Genomic DNA, 20,529 nt, shown 5'->3' with positions numbered 1-20,529 from the left:
ACTCTTCATAATATATGAATTTTATTGTACTAACTTCTGTAGTTGAGTTTTTATGACACAGTTTAGGTCTGTCACGGAGAATTTTTAAATTTTGGTGGGACTTACGAAACGTTGTTTCTACAAAATACCATTGATCCCTTAAGCATAAAAAATACGCCATTTTCTTCATTCAGCCACACACTAACCAGTTTAGGAGGTGGCTGTGGGCTGGGTCGTACCAGTTTGCAGCCAGAAATTAAAGAAATCCGTTTTATCACAAAACCCCCGATTTCATGCAATTTTGGTGTACTTAAATTATCCTACTTGTGGCAATAATATCATGTTGTTATTTTGAATAACGGTAGAGTTTTGGTTTGTTTATAGTTAAGTTAATGTGCTATAACTTTAGTGCACGTAGTTTTTTTTTTTTAAGATTATTTTTCTCGCTAATTCCAATTTTGGTGGGTACATTTTGGTGGGTAAGAGGGTGTGTAAAACATTATTTTTACAAAATACCATTGATTCTTGAAGCATAAAAAATACGCCATTCACATCATTCTGTCACAAGCTAACTCGTCTAGGTGGTGGTTTTCGTACCAGTTTGCCGTAAATACCTAATCCCCAATTTTGGTGGAAACAAAAATTTCCACCAAAATTATATAAAAAATGCAATTGAATATTGAACTCCACTCATCTATTTATTTTGTCTTGCTTTTTGCCTCGAAATACCTTTTCTATTAAAAACTGAACCCCAAAATCGATTAGTAAACAATATAAGCATCATTATGGAGATACCTAAATAGATTTTCTGATAACCCAAGTACGAGTATCAAATGTTACAATATAAATAGCCGCTATTATTATTTAGGTAAGTATTACAAAATACGTAACGACTCGTACCTAACTTTTGTAAAATAGTCAGTTATAAAAATGTTTGCAGTGTTTTACACATTTTTGATCTTGGGACTCAGTTTTGTAAGTATCGACAGTCACTTTTTAGCTCAGCGAATTAAATATTATTTCAAGTATTCTTGCCATTAAATATAACAGATTGGACTACTATTTTTAGTGGCTCATAGAGAATATATATTTTTTTATGAAATAAGGGGGCAAACGAGCAAACGGGTCACCTGATGGAAAGCAACTTCCGTCGCCCATGGACACTCGCAGCATCAGAAGAGCTGCAGGTGCGTTGCCGGCCTTTTAAGAAGGAATAGGGTAATAGGGGAGTTTAGGAAAGGGAAGGGAATAGGGGAGGGTAGGGAAGGGAATAGGGCAGGGTATTGGGCCTCCGGTAAACTCACTCACTCAGCGAAACACAGCGCAAGCGCTGTTTCACGCCGGTTTTCTGTGAGAACGTGGTATTTCTCCGGTCGAGCCGGCCCATTCGTGCCGAAGCATGGCTCTCCCACGTATGAAGATACTCCCAAAAATACGCACATAAAGTTTAAACGTTTGGTTTTATAATGTTGCTGTTTTCAAGCCTTATTTATATACAATGTGTCCCGACACCGGTGTCCGATCCTTTAATGAGATGTTGTATGGAATATTGTATCGATAAATTGGCTCTCAAATTTTTTCTCTCTTTCACGGTTGTAAAATGGCAGCCATTTTAGTTTTTTTCAGGGTTTAACACTAATCTGACCAATACTTCTCATGTAAATATCCTATGAAGATAAAAAAGGTCTCATTTGATAGCTAAACTTGTGGGGTACGCTTACACAGGCATACATTTCGTAGATTTTAACATAGAAAAATCAAAGTTTAAGAAAAAAGATTGTGTATTTTTTTGTATTGTGTCTTTATGATCTTACTTTACATATCGGTATAGGTGCGGGGAATCCCCGAAGACGAGAAGGCGAAATTAATGGCGGACATGGTGCCTCTCGTCAAAGAATGCTCTGCAGAACATGGCGTCAACCACGAGGATGTCAAGAACGCTAAGAGCACAGACCACATACAGGAGATGGGGTCATGCATGATGGGGTGTATTTATAAGAAGATCCATGTGGTAAAGCCAGAGTTTATTGTAATCACTAGAGCAACCTGCTTGTAATGCTCCTATCTCCTCCTACCTTTCTTCAGTTGAATTTCGTTGCGGGTCCCCAGACAGATTTAACATGTCCCACAGGTATCCCTGAGATCATGTTATCAAAGGGTTTTCGTGATTGGTTATCACTGTTGATCCTGGCGACACAGGAGTTGCAATGGGTGGCAATGTGTGGTGGGCCAATTGCTTGTAATATTTCACTCGCACAAGAAAATATCGATGTCTCGTTTCCAAGCACGTGATACCAAAATATTGTGCGCCTGTGTAAGATGTAGCAACTACCAGCTATTAGGAATTTCAATCACCTGAGAATGAATTTTAAATGTGAAAGATTGTAATTAATGTAAAAGAGTAACAAGTAGTCACACTATTAACAAACACAAATGCTACTTTAAGGAATAAGGTCCGCTTTTAAGAAGTTAGGGAGTAGTAATGATGTATAGTTATTGAATAGTAGCTGTACAAGTAGATTTCAAGAAGTTGTATTATTTATTATCTACTTTTCACATTTTCTTCACCACTTTGTGAATATAATATACAAGTTGTTAGGTTTAACACCGTTATCCTTAAAACCATCAAATGATCCCGTCAAAATGAACAACTTTTTCTATGAGAACAATCATGCTGGGAACTCAAAAAAAAAATGCCGTCTTCATACCCATACAAATTGTCGATCCGGGCAATTTGTATGGGTATGAAGACGGCATTTTCATTTGAAAAAGTTGTTTATTTTGACAGGCTCATTTGATGGTTTTAAGGATAACGGCGATAAACCTAACACCCTGTAATATACAGGGTGTTAGGTTTAATACATACATAAAACCTAACACTCAAAGGTACTGCAAAAGTATTCTTTTGCAGTACCTTTTAGTAAATAAAATAAGTGTAAGGTTTTTGAATGACGTATTACTTAGTAGAATACGTACTTTTATAGATTGACGATAAAGGATTGTTCGACGTGGAAAAATCTAAGGAGAACTATATAAAATACTTTGCAAATGAAAGCGACAAGAAATTCATTACCGATCTTATTCACACTTGTGAGAAAGGTAAACTTCTGATACTTCGATATAATTAATTATTATTATTAATACCTTTCAAATCGTTAATGACAAAAAAATTATCTATAATACCTATTATTAACTACAACAATATTAAAAAAATTGTTTCAACAAAAATAAACAAAGTGATAATACTTTGGGTGTGTACAGTGTATGAATTTTCCTGTGAAAGTAGCAGCGCTAAAAAAGTTATTTATTCAAAATTTTTTTTAGGCAAATATGCGCTCGTGCGCTTGCGTATACAAATCACAAACTCCTTCAGAGCTATTAGTTTCACAGCGAACTCTATATAAGATACACATACCCTTAAGTATTATTACGTTGTTTTGTTACATCCTGTATAATGTTTTATTTTTAGTAAACAAGGAGACAGTAAGTGATGGTGATAAAGGTTGTGACAGAGGCAAACTGCTAAATGAGTGTATGATGCCGCTACAGAAACAGGTGTAGTAGGTTTATTACTTATTATAAGTGACGTACATTTTTTAGGCTGATAACGCTTCTGTTGTCTAGCGGCTATGAGCGAGACTCTTGACTCAGGGGTCGTAGCCCGTAGGTTCGATTTCCGCGTTGGAAATCTTGTCCAGGCTGATTATTATAATATTTTTTGGGACTGTTATAAAATAAAAAAAACCAACATTTTAGTTTTACAAATGGTCTACCAGAAAATATCCTTGATCATTGGATAAATTTTTATATTTGCATGTTTCACACACAGAATAAGCCGCTATAAGGAAAAAGGATCATTAATATTATTGCTAGAGACTAGAGTCAATTTAATTTCTTACTTTCTGTCATCAGATTCTGGTAGACCTATACTTTATTTCACACAATATCAATTTACGTGACTAAAATCTTTCACTGCACAAGTTAAAATAGTTAACTATTAGAAATTAGTTATAGTTTGCACTGCAAACTTTGCAGAAGTTGTTCTCAAATTTACCCACATTTTTTTGTTTTACAGTTTTTCCCAATGCGTTAGTATATGGCTTCCCAAGATGACCTGAAACCTGAAAAGATTCATGCTAAACGATGAAAGCTTTAAAATAATTATTTTTTTAGTAATATTGTCTTTACGGAAAATAAAGTCGCAAACGATAAAATAAATACTGTTTTATTTGTCAGTTGTGTAAGTGCTTATGAGGATACCGTTACCGGTACTTACCGTTATTAAAATAAGTAATATTATGTAAGGAGGTACCTGAAACTTGACAAACAATGATAAGTCATTAATCAATCATCATAATGGTGTTTCAGGGCTATCAAAATCTGCTAATGATGTTTTTTTCCACGAAAATTGTTTAGTTTTTCCGCTAAGAAAATCAAATCTAGCAAAAAACTGATGTCTCTTTATATGTAAGCATAGTTCCTAGAATTTATAATCCATTTGACATTCAATAGCATTCTAGACAACATCCTTAAGTATTTTGTGGATTTTTAAGTTAAAAAAATGACTAGTTTGAATTTTACACTTTTCAGCTTAGGAATAATTCTGTTACAATTTGGGAGCATACAAGTAAGTTGAATAATGATATTTTTTAGTAACTGTAATTTTAAAGGTGACACCATACTTGACATTACTGCAGTGTACTGCAGGGGAGCAACTCGACTTAGTGGGTAAGAGTCCTACATAACCCCGGGGGGTGCTTCAGCTTACTGAGGCACATCCCCAACCCGGGGCACCCATGATGGGTTTCCCCTGCGCAGCAAAAATAAGGGGAGCAACTCGACACGACACTAACAAACATTCTTCATATGAAATTTAAACTCTCACTCACTCGCTCCAGAGTAGTAATAGGCAGAGATTGTCTAATGCAGTGTAGTGACGCCGAGCGAGGTTTCACGTGGTTTTTTTGGCTGTGTAATGAAATCGGTACATTTTTTACAATATTTTCAGAGCATAAGTCACCAGGATAGGAGTACATTGATTGCGACTGTCTTCCCACATGTACTTGAATGCAGTTCTCAGTTTGAAATCGGCGCTGATATTTCCAAACTTCTAGACAATCCTACCAAATTGGAAGATGTCAATCCTTGCTTCGTAGCTTGTGTTATGAAGAGGTTGAAATTGGTAAGATATACAGAGTGTAATTTTAAGATATACAGAGTGTAACAAAAATAAGTGATAATAATTTAGGGTGTGTACGTGTTCCTTGTAGAGAGCACTGTAAAAGTAGAAGCGCTGAAAGACCAAAATTTTTTTTTTCACTTTTGTATGGAGATACTCGTGACGCTGGGGCGCTCGCCCATACAAAAGTGAAAAAAATTTTGGTCTTTCAGCGCTGCAACTTTCACAGTGAACTCTCTACAAGGAACACGTACACACCCTAAATTATTATGACTTATTTTTGTTACACCTTGTAGATGGTTTTAATAAGCGACTAGATAACGCAGAAATAAGTTTATCGTGCGGCTTCTGTATATTTTTCTGCAATATAAACTATCCTATGTCCTTTCCCGTCTCTCAAAGCATTTCCGTACCACACATGTCAATCGTGTTTTCAACAATTTAATCAATTATTTATTTAGATGGATGACAAAGGAATGTATAATGAACATAAAGGAAAGAACATAGGCAAGAAACTCTTCCCCAGTGATGACGATCAGAAAAATTTGAATCAGCTCGCAGAATCGTGTGCTTCAGGTAACAATATGCTGCTTTAAATGGCTTTCAAAGAAATAAAATAAATATTTAAGGGGGCTCCCATACAAAAACACAATTTTTTGCCAACTTTTGCTCAATAACGCTACGGATCCCTTCGTGCGCGAGTCCGACTCGCACTTGGCTGATTTTTTTTAGTTTTTTAAAGGATGATATTGATGATGATAATGATTTCAGTAAACGAGAAGGAGGTATCAGACGGTGACAAGGGCTGCGACAGAGCTAAGCTGCTGCTGGAGTGCTTCCTGCCTCATAAGGAATTGGTAATGAACTGACAACATTCGGGGAGAAAAATGTGCAAATTTAGTGAATAGGGCCATAATATTATAATATAATTATATACGTGGGAGAGACATGCTTCGGCACGAATGGGCCGGCTCGACCGGAGAAATACCACGTTCTTACAGAAAACCGGCGTGAAACAGCGCTTGCGCTGTGTTTCGCCGAGTGAGTGAGTTTACCGGAGGCCCAATCCCCTACCCTAATCCCTTCCCCACCTTCCCCTATTCTCTTCCCTTCCCATCCCTACCCTATTCCCTCTTAAAAGGCCGGCAACGCACCTGCAGCTCTTCTGATGCTGCGAGTGTCCATGGGTGACGGAAGTTGCATTCCATCAGGTGACCCGTTTGCTCGTTTGCCCCCTTATTTCATAAAAAAAAAAACATTTTATTTCGTTTCAGTTCCTTAAGACCAGCAGCTAGATACGAAGGGAAAATTCTGACTCCACTGAACAAGAAAATTACATCGAAATTATTATTTTTTGTGAAAAATTAAATAAAATTATAAAAATATTTTGGATTTCAATAAAATGTGTAAATTATATGATTTTTTTTATTTAATTTTCTCAAGACTTTATTAAACATTTATGAGATAGTAAAAACTAAAGAAGTTTAGTTTCTAGAACTACATACTTAATAATCCTATTATTTTATTACCTACATAAACTTTATCAAATAATAATAATCAAGTGAATTTAGAACAAATAACGAATATATTAAAATATTTTCATTTACAAAAAATATTTAAATATCACAATAATTGATATAAACCATCTAAATTTAGATGTACAAACTCAGCTTCCTGTTAGTTTCCTGGTACAACATCATTTTTGTAGCCCAATTACGTGAGGTAAATACCCACAAAGATCGCACGGATAATGCCGTGGTACATGACATCTATTTTTAAATGAGCATGTAAAGTGCTCTCATAATTTGCTCGTGTTATAATGACGACATAGTCAAATAACATGCCAATTCTCACGCACAAGGATGATAGTAATTATAATAATTAATAATGTTATATATTATATGGACATGTGGACATTCACACCAAGTCAGTCTCTCTTTCTTTTATTCGGTCTGCAGTATTCGAACCGCGACCTCGGCTTGAACCCCGGCAACTATTGACCCACAGAAGTCGTCAATGGCAGAAAATATACTAATCCCTCGATCGTGGAAAAACCAGACACAAAAGTTTATCTATTGTTATCGCGGCCGCATGGCCGCTTGGGAGTTGAAGCATATTTAATTCAGAGATGCGTTTCATTCAGGTGTTTCACACCCACTGTTGTAAAACAGACACACTTTCGCATTTATGATATTGGTATGGATTAGTCCCTAAGATTTTATTTCTTCAAGAGAGCCTTGGTTGAGTCCTTGAAGAGAAATGTAGAGAGTACGAGTACTAACTGCGACTATGACTACAAGATAGCTTCAGTTATTTTAGCAGTACTATTTTTGGATGTGTGTCGTTTTATGAGAATATCGTTCTTTATGAAAATCACAATACTGTATAATATGACCGGTTTATATAACACCAATCCTGTGATGCAATCGAGCGCTTCTTTTGCAAAATTGCATTCCAGTTCATTCCAGTGCCCGTTTAGATTATTCCAAAAGTAATCCAGCGCTGGATTGGATCACTGGATTGGAAAAATGTAAACCGGCCAGTATGTAGCATAACGTTATGATGTTATTTAAGCAGGATAATAGAAGCCCGTAGAGAGTAAAAATAACATTTCTTGTTAAAGTTCTAGATTTAAATTATAGTCATAGATAAGATCGTAAAAAGCTTGGTTACACATGACATCAGATGATCTACAAGAAGATTTTCGCAGAGTATTGAAATCTCCAAACTTTCATTTGAACTATCCATTTTAAGTATAAAATTACTAAAGGAGATCTTCAAGTTATTGCATTCTAAATCGCATAATAATAGTTCAGGTAATATCACCGTCATGTATTTTGAATGCTAAAAGTGAAGACGGAATGACCTACGTAAATGCTATCATTGTTGTACCTAATTTGTTTTTTGTTACGACATAATGCTCTTTTGAAATACAAAATATCAGGAAACAAATATTTAAGGAAAGTTTGAGAAAAGATAAACATTTTAATCAGGAATGATTCTATAAACGAAATATTACATGTTGTGTTACATAATATTATGTGTGATCTGTGGAGTGACCGACATCTATGTGTCACGCCTTTTTTTTATGCGCAGGGGAAACTCTTTATGGGTGCCCTGGGTTGGGGATGTGCCTCAGTTAAGCTAAAGCACCCCTGGGGTATGTGGGACCGCCGGCAAGAGCGCCGGGCTTACTCACAAAAACCACCTGCGGTTCGCCTTCGGCCGTATAAAGGCAGGATGTCCCGGATCTAACAAACACAGGACTCTCTCCACGACCGGCCGGTCTACCTCAGAAGGGACCGGATTTCCACCAAAGATATACGTGTCACACCTGCACTGGTTTATGTCGGTCGAAGACCTCGTAAACTGTATCCGAGAGAAGACCACCTACACTTGAGGGTGGAGCGTCTGCACTCTCGCCACAAAGTGAATTTCAGTTCCTTTGTGGCGAGAGTGCCGACCCAACTAATATATCATGCATCAACCATACAGCGAAAATAAATGTAACAATGCAATATTAATATATTACTTAATATATTGATCTAATCATAAAGATGTAGGATATTTTTTGATCCACTCACTTTCAATAATACCTATTATAAAAGCGAAAGTGTCTGTCTGTCTGTCTATCTGTCTGTCTGTCACACAGGGTACTTTTTATCCCGGAAAAATGTACGATTCCCGCGCGATAATAGAATTTTAGCGTCGTCGCCTAGTAATTCATAATTATATTTTTTGCTAACCCAAAACATTTTGTTGCATGGTAATTGGTGACCTCTGTCATCAAGACCAGGGCTAGCTAACCCGGACGGCAGTCATTTTGAAAATTGCCATCTTTATTATTTGAGCATTAAGTCTTGGTGTGAAGTAAAAAAAGCGATGAATCCTTATATTATATAAACTGTTGTCATCTAACTTGAGATATCACAACCTGATCCAACGGATAACAAACAACAGAAAAATGATCTCCATTAAATTATTCGTGCTTTGCTTAGGATTTTTCGCTATTAATGTCAAAAAGTCGCAAGTAAGTAAATAGTCGATATTTTAAGTAAGCTCTGAAAAAATATTAACGGGTCCCAATTTCTGAGATCCAAATTCCAGTCCTCGTTCCTTGCATCTGGATTGCATCTCAGCTCTAGAGAGAATCAAATCCAACCGCTATGGCATCGCACAGCCAAAAGTTTTGGCCTGGTTTGCGATACTGACAACAGCCTTTTTTTTTGCGCAGGGGAAACCCATCATGGGTGCCCCGGGTTGGGGATGTGCCTCATTTAGCTGAAGCACCCCGGGGTTATATGATTCTCTTACTCACTAAAACCACCTGCGGTTCGCCTTCAGCCGTATAAAGGAGGGATGTCCCGGATCTAACAAACACAGGACTCCCTCCACGGCCGGCCGGTCTACCTCAGAATGGACCGGACTTCCACCACAGTTAGGGAACGCTTCGGCAAACTGAAGCGTTCCCCTCGCCGCCGGGACTGACTAAGCCGGGGATGTTCCCATCCTCTCTCGGAGCTCCGTTAGACGACAGTTAGGAGGTTCGCATAGCGTCGCCTCTGCACTCCCGTCCTACGCCGGCGGAGCGGCAGAGAGGTAGGATCGTCCTCTCCGTCCCGCTCCGACACTGACGACAGCCTACCTTAAACAATTAGCGGTCCATGCGGCCGTTAATGCTTGACAATTACATTAATTATTATTTTATTTATCATAGGCCGTAACAGACCAAGAGAAGAAGGATGTGCTGGCCGTGCTCACTCCCGTCATCGTGGACTGCAGCGCGGAGCACGACGTCAGTGACGAACTGCTGAAGGGCCTGAAGAAGTCTGGTGACTACAAGGACGTTGACCCCTGCTTCCTAGCGTGTATACTGAAGAAAGTTAAATTGGTAAGTTACGCGGTCGCAGGACGGGGAATTCGTAGCGTGTCTCTTCGTAGCGAAAGACGCCTATAATTCAAATTTTCCTTTTCACTCGCAATAAAAATCTGGGGCACGGGAGAGCCCCCGCCAAGACGAGCCAATATTAGTTTCTCGTATCTGTTTAAAGTTATGTGAGCCGGATGTGAATGTTCGAACGTAGGTATGTGAAAGATTAAAGCAACAATATATAGAGTATATGCTAACAGCTGAAATATATTACATAAAAAAAGATAGTTATATTCAGCAACCGAATTTTAGCTACTTTTTTTTAGTAGTAGCATAATAATTGAAGTGCCATCTGATTTTAGTTTGACGGCGAAGGCAAGTACGATGTAGCGAAAGCGAAGGAAGTGAATACCAAGTTCGTGTCTAGCGAAGACGACAGGAAGAAGATTGGAGAAGCTATCGATGAATGCTCCTCAGGTAAACCAATTCCTGTTCCAACTACTTTATTACTAAATCGGGGCTAAAATGGGCACATTTAGCAATTCCTCTCAATCAATTCAGCAAATGAATTGTCAAAACTGTCAAACTGACAAATGTCAAATAAGTACGAATTACTAAATAAGAATTGCTAGCAGACTTGCATTTTGCGATTTAAAAAGAATGAATCATAACATGATTCATAATATGATTCTTTAAAGCGACCATTTTAGCCCGCCGGCTTTGTATTTTTTTTTTGGAATTGAAAATATTATTTTTTAGGCTACCTATTGCATAGCTTTTATCGCGAGCTTGGAGCGCAGAGTCAAGAAATTCCGTTACGAAAATAAACCATCACTCCGACCACTACAGCGGTGCGCCGCGGCGTTGCCGTGCGTCGTCTAACGTCGTTTTAGTTTGGCAGACTTTAGCACGGTGTTTGTGTGCGTGCGACTAGACGTATGCAAATTATATTTTCATAAGTTGATATAAAACGCTATGCAATATCTTTACCGTGGGAGTCCCCGAGTACCAGACGTATTTTCTAAATACCATTATACAATACCAAAATGTACCTACATAGATTATATTATGACGATTATTCTACCACTGGCGCCAAAACAAGGTCTCCATGATGCTATTTCGCCAAACAATGCATATCTATTTCCGTAAATTATTTTAAGAAAAAATATTGTAAATAAGAACGTGTGTCTGTCTGTCTATCTATTACCTCTTTACGCCCAAACCGCTGAACCGATTTTGCTTTTTAGTATGTAGATACTTTGAGTCCCGGGAAAGGACATAGGATACTTTTTATCCCGGAAAAATGCACAGTCCCCACGATAAACGAATTTTGGCTACAGATTTACGAGCGTCATCTTGTAACAAAATATAACCGTAACAACACCAGGCCCCGTGAAATCATAATATTTTATCCAATATAGATGACATATTAACTATTTTTAAAATTGTTTTCCATCTACATTGTATGAAACCGCACCTCAAAGAAATTAGTGTATGCAGACACCGCTTTTTTATACCTTAGATCAATAATGATGTATTACCATAATAATATGTGTATTGTGTATACAGAGTTTGTTTATTTACGAGTATTTTACATTCCAGTAAACGACAAGGCCGTGAGTGATGGCGACAAGGGGTGCGAGAGAGCCGCCCTGCTCTTCGAATGCATGCTACCTCACAAAGAACTGGTAAGCATGCATTCGAAATCATGCTTAAGCTATCAATCATATTATAATATATTACAAATACATAATATTGTCTTCCATGCTGCCGAATCACCATATGACAGTGTTCTTGACACTTTTAGATCCACAGTTTCAATATTTTCGCCAAAAAATCTGTCAGTTTTTAGAAAAACCTACCCGAAAGTTAGGTCCTCTATTATATATACGATAGCTACCATGCTTAAGCATTATTTCGAATGATTCGAAAGCCATCGCAAAGATAATTAAAGAAGTGATTATAAGTATTTTTTCCCTTACAATTTTAACGAACCTTGTAACTTACCTACTTCATGACCTAGCTAATATATCTGGCTACACATAAAGTCCACAGTTTTTTGATTTCAAATCATTTTCCGGTCCTAAAAGTCTCCATTTATGCAAAACTTAACTGTTACTTACCTGCTTCTTCCACTAACGTTTTCGTTATCATTTAGAAGATTTTTTGTTATTTCCTCTTTTTTTTTAGCATATAATATTGTCCCATAGTTGTGCAAAGGCCAGGGTATTTCATGTGATCGCTACTGCCCTATTATTGAATGAGCTCCGTGACTAGTATTGAATTCACCTTTGTTTTACATTCGATATATTTACTAACTTGAAATATTATATTTTTCAGTTCTGGTAAAGGTGTCGTGATACGAGAGCGCCAGAGTTTCGTCATGAAGAAATCCAACAGCGTAGGTATGCGATGAAGAAATAAATCGTAATTTTTTTAAATTATTTTAAATATTGCTTTTAATAAATTTGCATTTTAATCTCCGGCTTTTATTTACGCCTATTAAGTTTTTTGTATTACAAAACCTACTCAGTTAATTTTTACCTGGCTTTAATTTGCCATTTGGTAAAGTAAAAGTAGTGCATAATTGCAATATCTTTATTTATTTATCACACAATAATTATCATAATAATAGTATCTAATATATTTTCTAAGTATTAATTTAACATCTTATAAAATATAGAGTAAGTAAATTCGTCGTAGGTCAAAGGTTAATATTATGTAGTCGTTTTCTTCATGTCACCGTTAGAACTCGAACTCGTACTGTAAAAGACAAATTAAAGTTTTTCTTCAGATTTCAGGTAATTTTTTTAATATATTTTAATTTCATTGAAACCAGGCCAGGTAGGTAACCATGCAGGATTAATTTTTATAGTGCCCAGGTGTGTTGCGCAGTACTCTCTATTCCTTTACTCTCATAACCCCGTGGGAAGGTAGACCGACACGACCGGCGAGAGAGGCGGGACCGACTTTTTACATGTCCATCCGACGCATGGATCATCTTACTTGTCAGACAATCAGGTGATCAGCCTGCATTGTCCTAACCAAACTTTAAATAATGTTATGTTTCCAACGCGGGAATCGAACCCACGACCTCTGAGCCAAGAGCGACGCTCTAGACCACTTGACCACGGAGGCGTTATTAGTAGATAAATAGAACTTACACTGGCAGCATTTTTGATGAGACACTCGAAAGCCATGGCGGACCTCTCACAGCCTTTGTTGCCATCAGTCACTGGGTTGTCGTTAACTTAAAACACAACATAATTAAAATAAATTACACCTTAGTTAATTAATTTGGTTGATAATAAGGTCAATTAGATCTTCTTTTGTCTAATACTAATCAGTATTACTTAATATAATAGTATTACACAAAAGACGATAAAGTGTAAGGGTCAATTCAGACCGCAACGTGACGCGTAGATGCATTTCTAAATTTGTACTGAATTGACAGATTTCAATTGCAAATCTGTCAAATCCATACAAATTTAGAAATGCATCTACGCGTCGCGTTGCGGTCTGAATTGATCCTTATACCTCATTGGCAAATATAACACATCAATCAACATGAAATTATAATTAATAGTACCAAAGAACAACTCAAATTCAAATTCAAATTCTCAACAACATAAAACTGTAGAAGTCGTTTTTTTTTTAATGAAATAAGGGGGCAAACAAGCAAACAGATCACCTGATGGAAAGCAACTTCCGTCGCCCATGGACACTTACAGCATCAGAAGAGCTGCAGGTGCGTTGCCGGCCTTGTAAGAGGGAATAGGGCTCCCCTATTACCCTATTCCCATCCCTACCATATATTTATTATATATATGGTAGGGATGGGAAGGGAAGGGAATAGGGAAGTTTAGGAAAGGGAATAGGGTAGGGGATTAGGCCTCCGGTAAACTCACTCACTCGGAGAAACACAGCGCAAGCGCTGTTTCACGCCGGTTTTCTGTGAGAACATGGTATTTCTCCGGTCGAGCCGGCCCATTCGTGCCGAAGCATGGCTCCTACGTATAGGTGAAAATTTACACGATTGAGGTGAAAATATATTATTTTAATTAATTTTATAATGTACATAAACAAATATAACATTGAGAAGGACTTTGTTGGTTAGCTGTACCTACAGTTTTTTTAGTGAAAACTTTACTCACATCCAATACAGGAGTGCAAGTAGTCAAACAGCACAAACTTTATAATATTCGTAATAAATATCATTGAGAAGGAGTTGTTGGTTAGCTGTACAGTTTTTCAAATGAAAACTTTACTCACTGCCAATGCAGGAGTGCAGGTAGTCAGACAGCAGCTGCAGCTCCTCATCGGTGTTGAACACCTGTTTGGCGCGGCTCATCACCGTCTCCTTCTCCAGGTTACCGTCATCGTTGATCTGAAGTATTGCGATACAAGTTTATAGTTTATTTTCAATTGATTCTATAGTTTCAAGGCAAAGAACTTATTAATTGATCTGAACATGTATTACATAATATGGTTCAAAACACTCTCGATTACTCTAGCAAATATTATATTTGGTCAAAATTGGTTCATCTATTTGGGAGCCACAGAATATAAAGACACACAAACACTGCAAACTTACAAGTTATAACTCACTAGATGTCGCCCGCAATTCTGTTGCGCCAAAAATCGTTTATCGCGCGGGAACCGTACATCCTATGTCCTTTCCCGGGACTCAAAGTATCTCCATGCCAAATTTCAGCAAAATCGGTTCAGCGGTTCGCGCGTGAAGAGGTAACATACAGACAGACAGACAGCCAGACGGACAGACAGACACACATTCGCATTTATAATATTAATATGGCAGTATGGATAGCATTTAAAACCCCTTGACGAAAAGAAGAGGTTGTTTTATTTAAACAAGAGCAAAACTAGAACTGAACCTGGTATTTTTTTATAAGCGTAAACAAAACCACGATTTATATTATTCTGTGACAAAATAGACAACTAAGTAAATGATGAGTAGGTTATATTTAACGGATACACCTAAAAGCACTTACCATGCCAATTTGCTTGAATATACATCCCAGGAAGCAGGGCACGTTGGGTCCGCTGGCCAGCTTCTTGGCTCTCAGTGTGGTGGCGTCGTCGTCCGAGATGGGGAACTCCTTGAAGCACGTCGCTTCAAGTAGCTGGAAGTGTTCCTTGATCATGCTCCTCTGTTCCGCTGTTATGGCTGCCTGGAATAGGGATCATGACAAGGTAAAAGGTTAGCGAATTTCGTTAATAAAATAAAGAAATCACGGTAAAAAATAAGCATTCCCAAAATTTCATCTTGATAGCATTTATGATAGAAATTTAGCAGATTATGATAGAAAAATTATTTAGTATAAATTATTTAATGTTAAAAAAACAGAAATCAGAATAAAAACACAAAATAGTTGAGATCTTAGACAAATTAAGACTTATTAAAGGTAAGCTATAAAATATCATGTCTTTTCTTTCATAAATACGAGGAATGTGAGATATATGTATCGTAGGATGATTTAATAAATCGGATTATCGCGAAAATTCTAGGGACTTCGCGAAAACACGGATAATTAGACAATGGTGATTACATTTTTCAACCTTACTGACAAAAGGTCGTGTTTTCGTGAAAACGCGAGTCACCTTAGTAAGATTGCGAAACGAATCGTTAGTTATTATCGAAAAAAATCACTGATTGGTCGGTTTAAGCGCCCCACAACAACATCTTCTCTGATTGGTTGAAGACATGATGTTTTAAATGTCAATTCATTGTCACGCGTTGTTTTTTTTGTGGTCGTTTTTGTAAGCGAGCTAGCAGTTTTTGATATTTTTTAATGTGTTTAGAATTGTAATTGTGCGAAAAGTTATCTAAAAGTGTGTTTGTAAATACAAAATGACTGATACAAGACGTGAAATTAGAGCTGAAGGTTCAACAGATCCAGAAACTAATTCTGAGGTTATGGTTGAGATAAGAAAAAGGTTAAATTAAAAGTAAAGTTCCTATGAAGAGGTGTTGTCATTTCTTACCCTTTATAATTCTATGGTGTAATACCTTAAAGATGCATATAGAAAAAGATAGTAACCAATCAGAATAAGAATTGGCCAGTAAGCCAAAATCAAGCCAATCAGCGTTAAGAATGTGCAATGTTACTAAGGCAACACGTGTTTTCGCAAAAAAACCTAACTTGTTTTAAAAAAATTGAAAAATATAAACAGCATTATCTAATTATCCGTGTTTTCGCGAAATCTCTAGAATTTTCGCTACAATTCGATTTATCAAATCATCCTTCGACATAATATGCAAGGTGTAACAAAACTAAGTCATAATACTTCAGGGTGACAATGGGTTCCCTACTACTGGACTACATAGTTCCCTGTGAAAGTAGCAGCTGAAAGAAAAAAAAGTGTTTTATATGAGCAAGCGCCTGAGAGTCATGAATTTACCCATACAAAAGGAAAAAAAGGTACTATTTCAGTGCTGCTACTTTCCCAGTGAATTCTATACACATCCTAAAGTATTATCACTTAGTTTTGTTTCACCCTGTATAGCATAAAATTTAACCCAAAATTAACTTTAGCTAGGAGAAAGTGGGCCTTGTAGTAAAGAAAAAAGTATCTAAGAAAAGAGTTAAACGAACGCGACGCTACAAATTAAAGAAATTAAAATTACACAGGATTTTCACTTTAGGCTTAGGAGAGATGAATTGAAATTATTTATATTTATAAGGTGTACTACTAATTTACTTACTTTTGTTTTATGTTGAAACAACGCCAAGTAAAACACACATAGTACAAGGAACTTTTGAAACATTTTTAATTTTTTAGAGACTACAAGTTATCTTCTGAAACACTTGAAGTATTTTGGTAATTTTTCACGAAAATTGGCTTTATATACGAAAACTTATTGTTCGTTTATCGCTTGTGTATTATTAGATTACATTAGACCTAAAATTAGGAGGTGGCATTGAAATTAACAAGCTATATTTTTCCATACACGAGGTTCAAATTCTAAAAGCAATTTTCAAATCGACAGCTCATGATGACAAAATAATCATCTTTAGGAAACACGTGGGAAGTACAATAGGTTCATTGTAATATAACTATACCCGTTATTTTATGACAAGTAATAATACAATATGAAATTGTCGTAATAAAATATATAGTTTTATGGATTTTACTAATAATTACGTCATTAATCATGTTACATTTTTGACGTGGGAGAGTCATGTTTGGGCACGAATGGGCCGGCTCGACCGGAAAATTACCACGGGCTCACAGAAAACCGGGGTGAAACAGGGCTTGCGCTGTGTTTCGCCGAGTGAGTGACTTTACCGGAGGCCCAATCCCCTACCCTTTTCCCTTCTTTACCCTCTCTTATTTCCTTCCCTACCCTCCCCTATTCCCTTCCCTACCCTCCCCTATTACCTCTTAAAAGGCCGGCAATGCACCTGCAGCTCCTCTGATGCTGTGAGTGTCGTTGGGCGACGGAAGTTGCTTTCCAGTAGGTGACCCGTTTGCTCGTTTGCCCCTTTATTTCATAAAAAAAGAGATAATATTTAATTGTTTCAAGTAAGAAATAAGTTACAAATATCTTATGACTCGTTATAATATTAAGAGTACTGATACGGTAAGGCTATTTTACCGTGGTACGGCAGTATGATGCATTCAAATAATATTCAGGAAACAGAAATGTCGAAAACATAATTTTGCTAGTAGGGTTTCCCTACTATTTTTTTCACGCATCAATCTAAATTGTAGCTAATCTTACACAAGGTTTAATAGGAGGAAAATGTCCCATTACTTAACACCCTTGACGCCATTTTGTTTCTAACACAATGCTGCTTCCTGTCCATTTGTTATATGTACTCGATGGGATAACATATAAATGTAATTTGGGTCATTCACACATACTTACGCCGGATTTTCACCGAGCAATACAAAATGTGCAGCGTTAAAATCTTTTTTGTTGTACTCGTTTTGAAATGTGTTGCGGTACGTAACTTTGACAGTTAAAGTTATTAATAATATCACAATGATATTGTACATTTTTCAGAATACTATAAATCAAAACTTACACGGTACAAAAGTTAACGGACAGTATTACAATGAAATTCTGTGTTTCGCGTTACAGTTTTGGCTATCCTAGGGCTAATCTCTTAACTTACTTCTTTCAGGCTTCGAAGATGGATGACCTGAAACAGAAGTATGCTGACATGATAATGGAGTGCGCGAAGGGTTTTCCCATCACATCAAGTGACATAGAGATGCTGAAGAATAAGCAGATGCCAGACAACGAAGCCTCCAAGTGCCTGTTCGCTTGTGCTTATAAGAAGACAGGAATGGTATGTCGTTTACTTTATATTGATTGTAATGTTAACACATTGTGCCAACACACCTGTTTTACAGTACCTAAGTGTGTGTGGTGAGAAAATACTAGTATTTCCAAGCAACTTACGCCCTCTTAAGTATACCTACATTATGATAAAACCTTTTCAGATGGACGATAAAGGAATGCTGTCAGTGGAAGGAGTGAATAAATTAGCGCAGATGTATCTTGCCGATAACGCCGAGAAACTGAAGCAGGCTGAACAGTTTACCGACGCCTGCAAATATGGTGAGTTTTTACATTAAGCTGTAACAATCAAAATAAAAATATTTTTATTCAGTAAATAACTAAAAAATGCGTTTGACAATTTCATTTATGCTCTTCTTTAGAACAAAACACAATGATATTCTATGTTACTAACGTAACTAGATTGGAAGTTTACGGTAGCAACGCGTTGCCACTTCGAAGATGCCTGCAGGCATATCTCACATACATAATGACATAACGAATATATGACTTGACATTGTCTTTTGAACAAAAAAGTGGTTACGCATTTCTGAGAATCTTTTGTAAGACATTGCTACTCTAGTATTTTAGAAACTCATTGACAAAACAAGAAAGTCAGTTAAAAATATATTATTATTTTCAACAAAAAATTACAACCGACTTCCAAGGTAAAAACCATAATAATAATTATGAACTAAAAAGTATTAAATAACTCTTACTCTATAATAGTGTCTTTTCCACACATGCTACAGTCTTCATTATTTGTAGTAGTGATAATTATGATTTTGATGATGATGATCAAATAAATTGATGTGTTGGCTTATGCCTTCAGTCGTTTAAACAACGCCGAAATCCCCGAACCTGTATCTATAAGGATTTAAAAGTTCTGTTGGGTACCTTTGGATCCAGGGTATAACCTGGTGCGAAATCTTACTTTTTAGTAGCATTTACTTCGAATGCTTCAGAAAAAATTTAAATCACTATATGTTTTAATACAAATTTCAAGGAGTCCCCTCGATTCCTCCAGGATCCCATCATCAGATCACCATTTTTGTGAACATGGTATCAAATTCGAGTTAAACCCTATACAACACAAAAATAAATTTGAAAATCGGATCACAAACGGCTGAGTTATCGTTGAACATACAAAAAAAAAGATACATACAGCCGAACGTATAACCTCCTCCTTTTTGGAAGTCCGTAAAAATATTTTTACACTAGTAGGCAATTTTGGCGGTGTAGCAGCTACAATATTTAGCAATCGTATCGAATCGGTTCTACATTTAAGTTTTCATTATCTTTTTCTAGAATCATCTTTTTAATAATAAATATTATGTAAGAAGCCTTCTGTTCACCCTGTAATATAATATGCTAGTTGTACTAATATAATTATTATTCTTTCAGTCAATGATCAGCCTGTTAGCGATGGTGCCAAAGGTTGTGACAGAGCAGCGCTGATCTTCAAATGCAGTATTGAAAAGGCATCACAGGTAAGCTATTATAACAAAGAGTCCTAAGTAAGTAAGTTTTTTTTCACCTCGGAGTTCATAAGAGATTGATTTTTATGCCGTAGACACATACCTATAGGTCCTTAGTCAGGACTTAGGACCTAGAAATACTAGGGGCTGATAAAAATACCGGCCTACCACGGGTTTGCATCTACAGGATGCTCTTATTCAAGTACTACCTATTTGTTTAAATAAAGTAAAATTATTATTATTGACGTTTGTTACTTTCAAAAAGAAACAAAGTAATCGATTTTTATGTATTGTACATAATAAGTAGAGTTCTTCGAACTGAAAAGGACCCTTATCTCGTATTTACAGTATGAAATTTCCCATTTATGTTAACTAGTGCATTAGAGGAGCACGTTCTTTTAAGTTAGTCTAAGCTCTAATTGTACACTTATCTTTCGAAGCTCATAAAATATGTTTTTTTTTCAGTTTGATTTGTCGCTATAGAAGAAAAATGCACGAAACAACACATCACCCTGTATTCGGCGTTCGCTAGACTGTAACGATCTGTGTTGTCGTCATTAAACATTGATTGCATGTAGTATATCCGGTAGAAAATCATCTCATGATGACACATCATTTTGTTAAAAATAAAATTTACCTTTACATGTTTTTTTATTTTTTCCTGTATAGGAATTCGTTGCAAAGGGCTGCTGTTTTTTACGCGACTTGTGTT

The 20,529-nt window shown here is 36.6% G+C and overlaps 2 protein-coding genes and 1 pseudogene across 2 annotated transcripts; 2 read left to right on the top strand and 1 right to left on the bottom strand.

Moving 5' to 3' along the window:
* Positions 1–1,378: 1,378 nt before the first annotated feature.
* Positions 1,379–20,457, top strand: LOC121735017 (annotated as a pseudogene).
* On the top strand, positions 1,830–4,182 carry LOC121734761. The gene is made up of 4 exons (XM_042125372.1): positions 1,830–1,990; positions 2,964–3,078; positions 3,449–3,534; positions 4,055–4,182. The coding sequence occupies exons 1-4, from the start codon at positions 1,847–1,849 to the stop codon at positions 4,070–4,072; spliced, it is 363 nt and encodes a 120-aa protein (XP_041981306.1). The 5' UTR covers positions 1,830–1,846; the 3' UTR covers positions 4,073–4,182.
* Positions 12,660–17,025, bottom strand: LOC121734759. The gene is made up of 5 exons (XM_042125370.1): positions 16,756–17,025; positions 15,041–15,220; positions 14,301–14,415; positions 13,193–13,278; positions 12,660–12,791 (listed from the first exon to the last, which is right to left on the bottom strand). Exons 1-5 carry the CDS (start codon positions 16,816–16,818, stop codon positions 12,774–12,776), a joined length of 462 nt encoding a protein of 153 aa, XP_041981304.1. The 5' UTR covers positions 16,819–17,025; the 3' UTR covers positions 12,660–12,773.
* Positions 20,458–20,529: the final 72 nt, after the last annotated feature.

This window comes from Aricia agestis, chromosome 16, assembly GCF_905147365.1.
Source record: "Aricia agestis chromosome 16, ilAriAges1.1, whole genome shotgun sequence".
Lineage (NCBI taxonomy): Eukaryota > Metazoa > Arthropoda > Insecta > Lepidoptera > Lycaenidae > Aricia > Aricia agestis.
The sequence above is the reverse complement of the archived record's forward strand: the minus strand, read 5'-3'. Positions and strand labels throughout refer to the sequence as shown.

What these genes read in the sequence shown, in the direction of transcription:
- LOC121734759 (XM_042125370.1), bottom strand. Translation starts at nt 16,818, where the DNA reads ATGTTTCAAAAGTTCCTTGTACTATGTGTGTTTTACTTGGCGTTGTTT. An exon ending in TGTTTCAACATAAAACAAAA is followed by an intron (nt 15,221 to 16,755) that starts GTAAGTAAATTA and finishes TCCCTATTCCAG; the next exon opens with GCAGCCATAACAGCGGAACA. An exon ending in CCTGCACTCCTGCATTGGCA is followed by an intron (nt 13,279 to 14,300) that starts GTGAGTAAAGTT and finishes TTGTGTTTTAAG; the next exon opens with TTAACGACAACCCAGTGACT.
- LOC121734761 (XM_042125372.1), top strand. Translation starts at nt 1,847, where the DNA reads ATGGCGGACATGGTGCCTCTCGTCAAAGAATGCTCTGCAGAACATGGC. An exon ending in TTTATAAGAAGATCCATGTG is followed by an intron (nt 1,991 to 2,963) that starts GTAAAGCCAGAG and finishes GTACTTTTATAG; the next exon opens with ATTGACGATAAAGGATTGTT. An exon ending in TATTCACACTTGTGAGAAAG is followed by an intron (nt 3,079 to 3,448) that starts GTAAACTTCTGA and finishes TTTTATTTTTAG; the next exon opens with TAAACAAGGAGACAGTAAGT.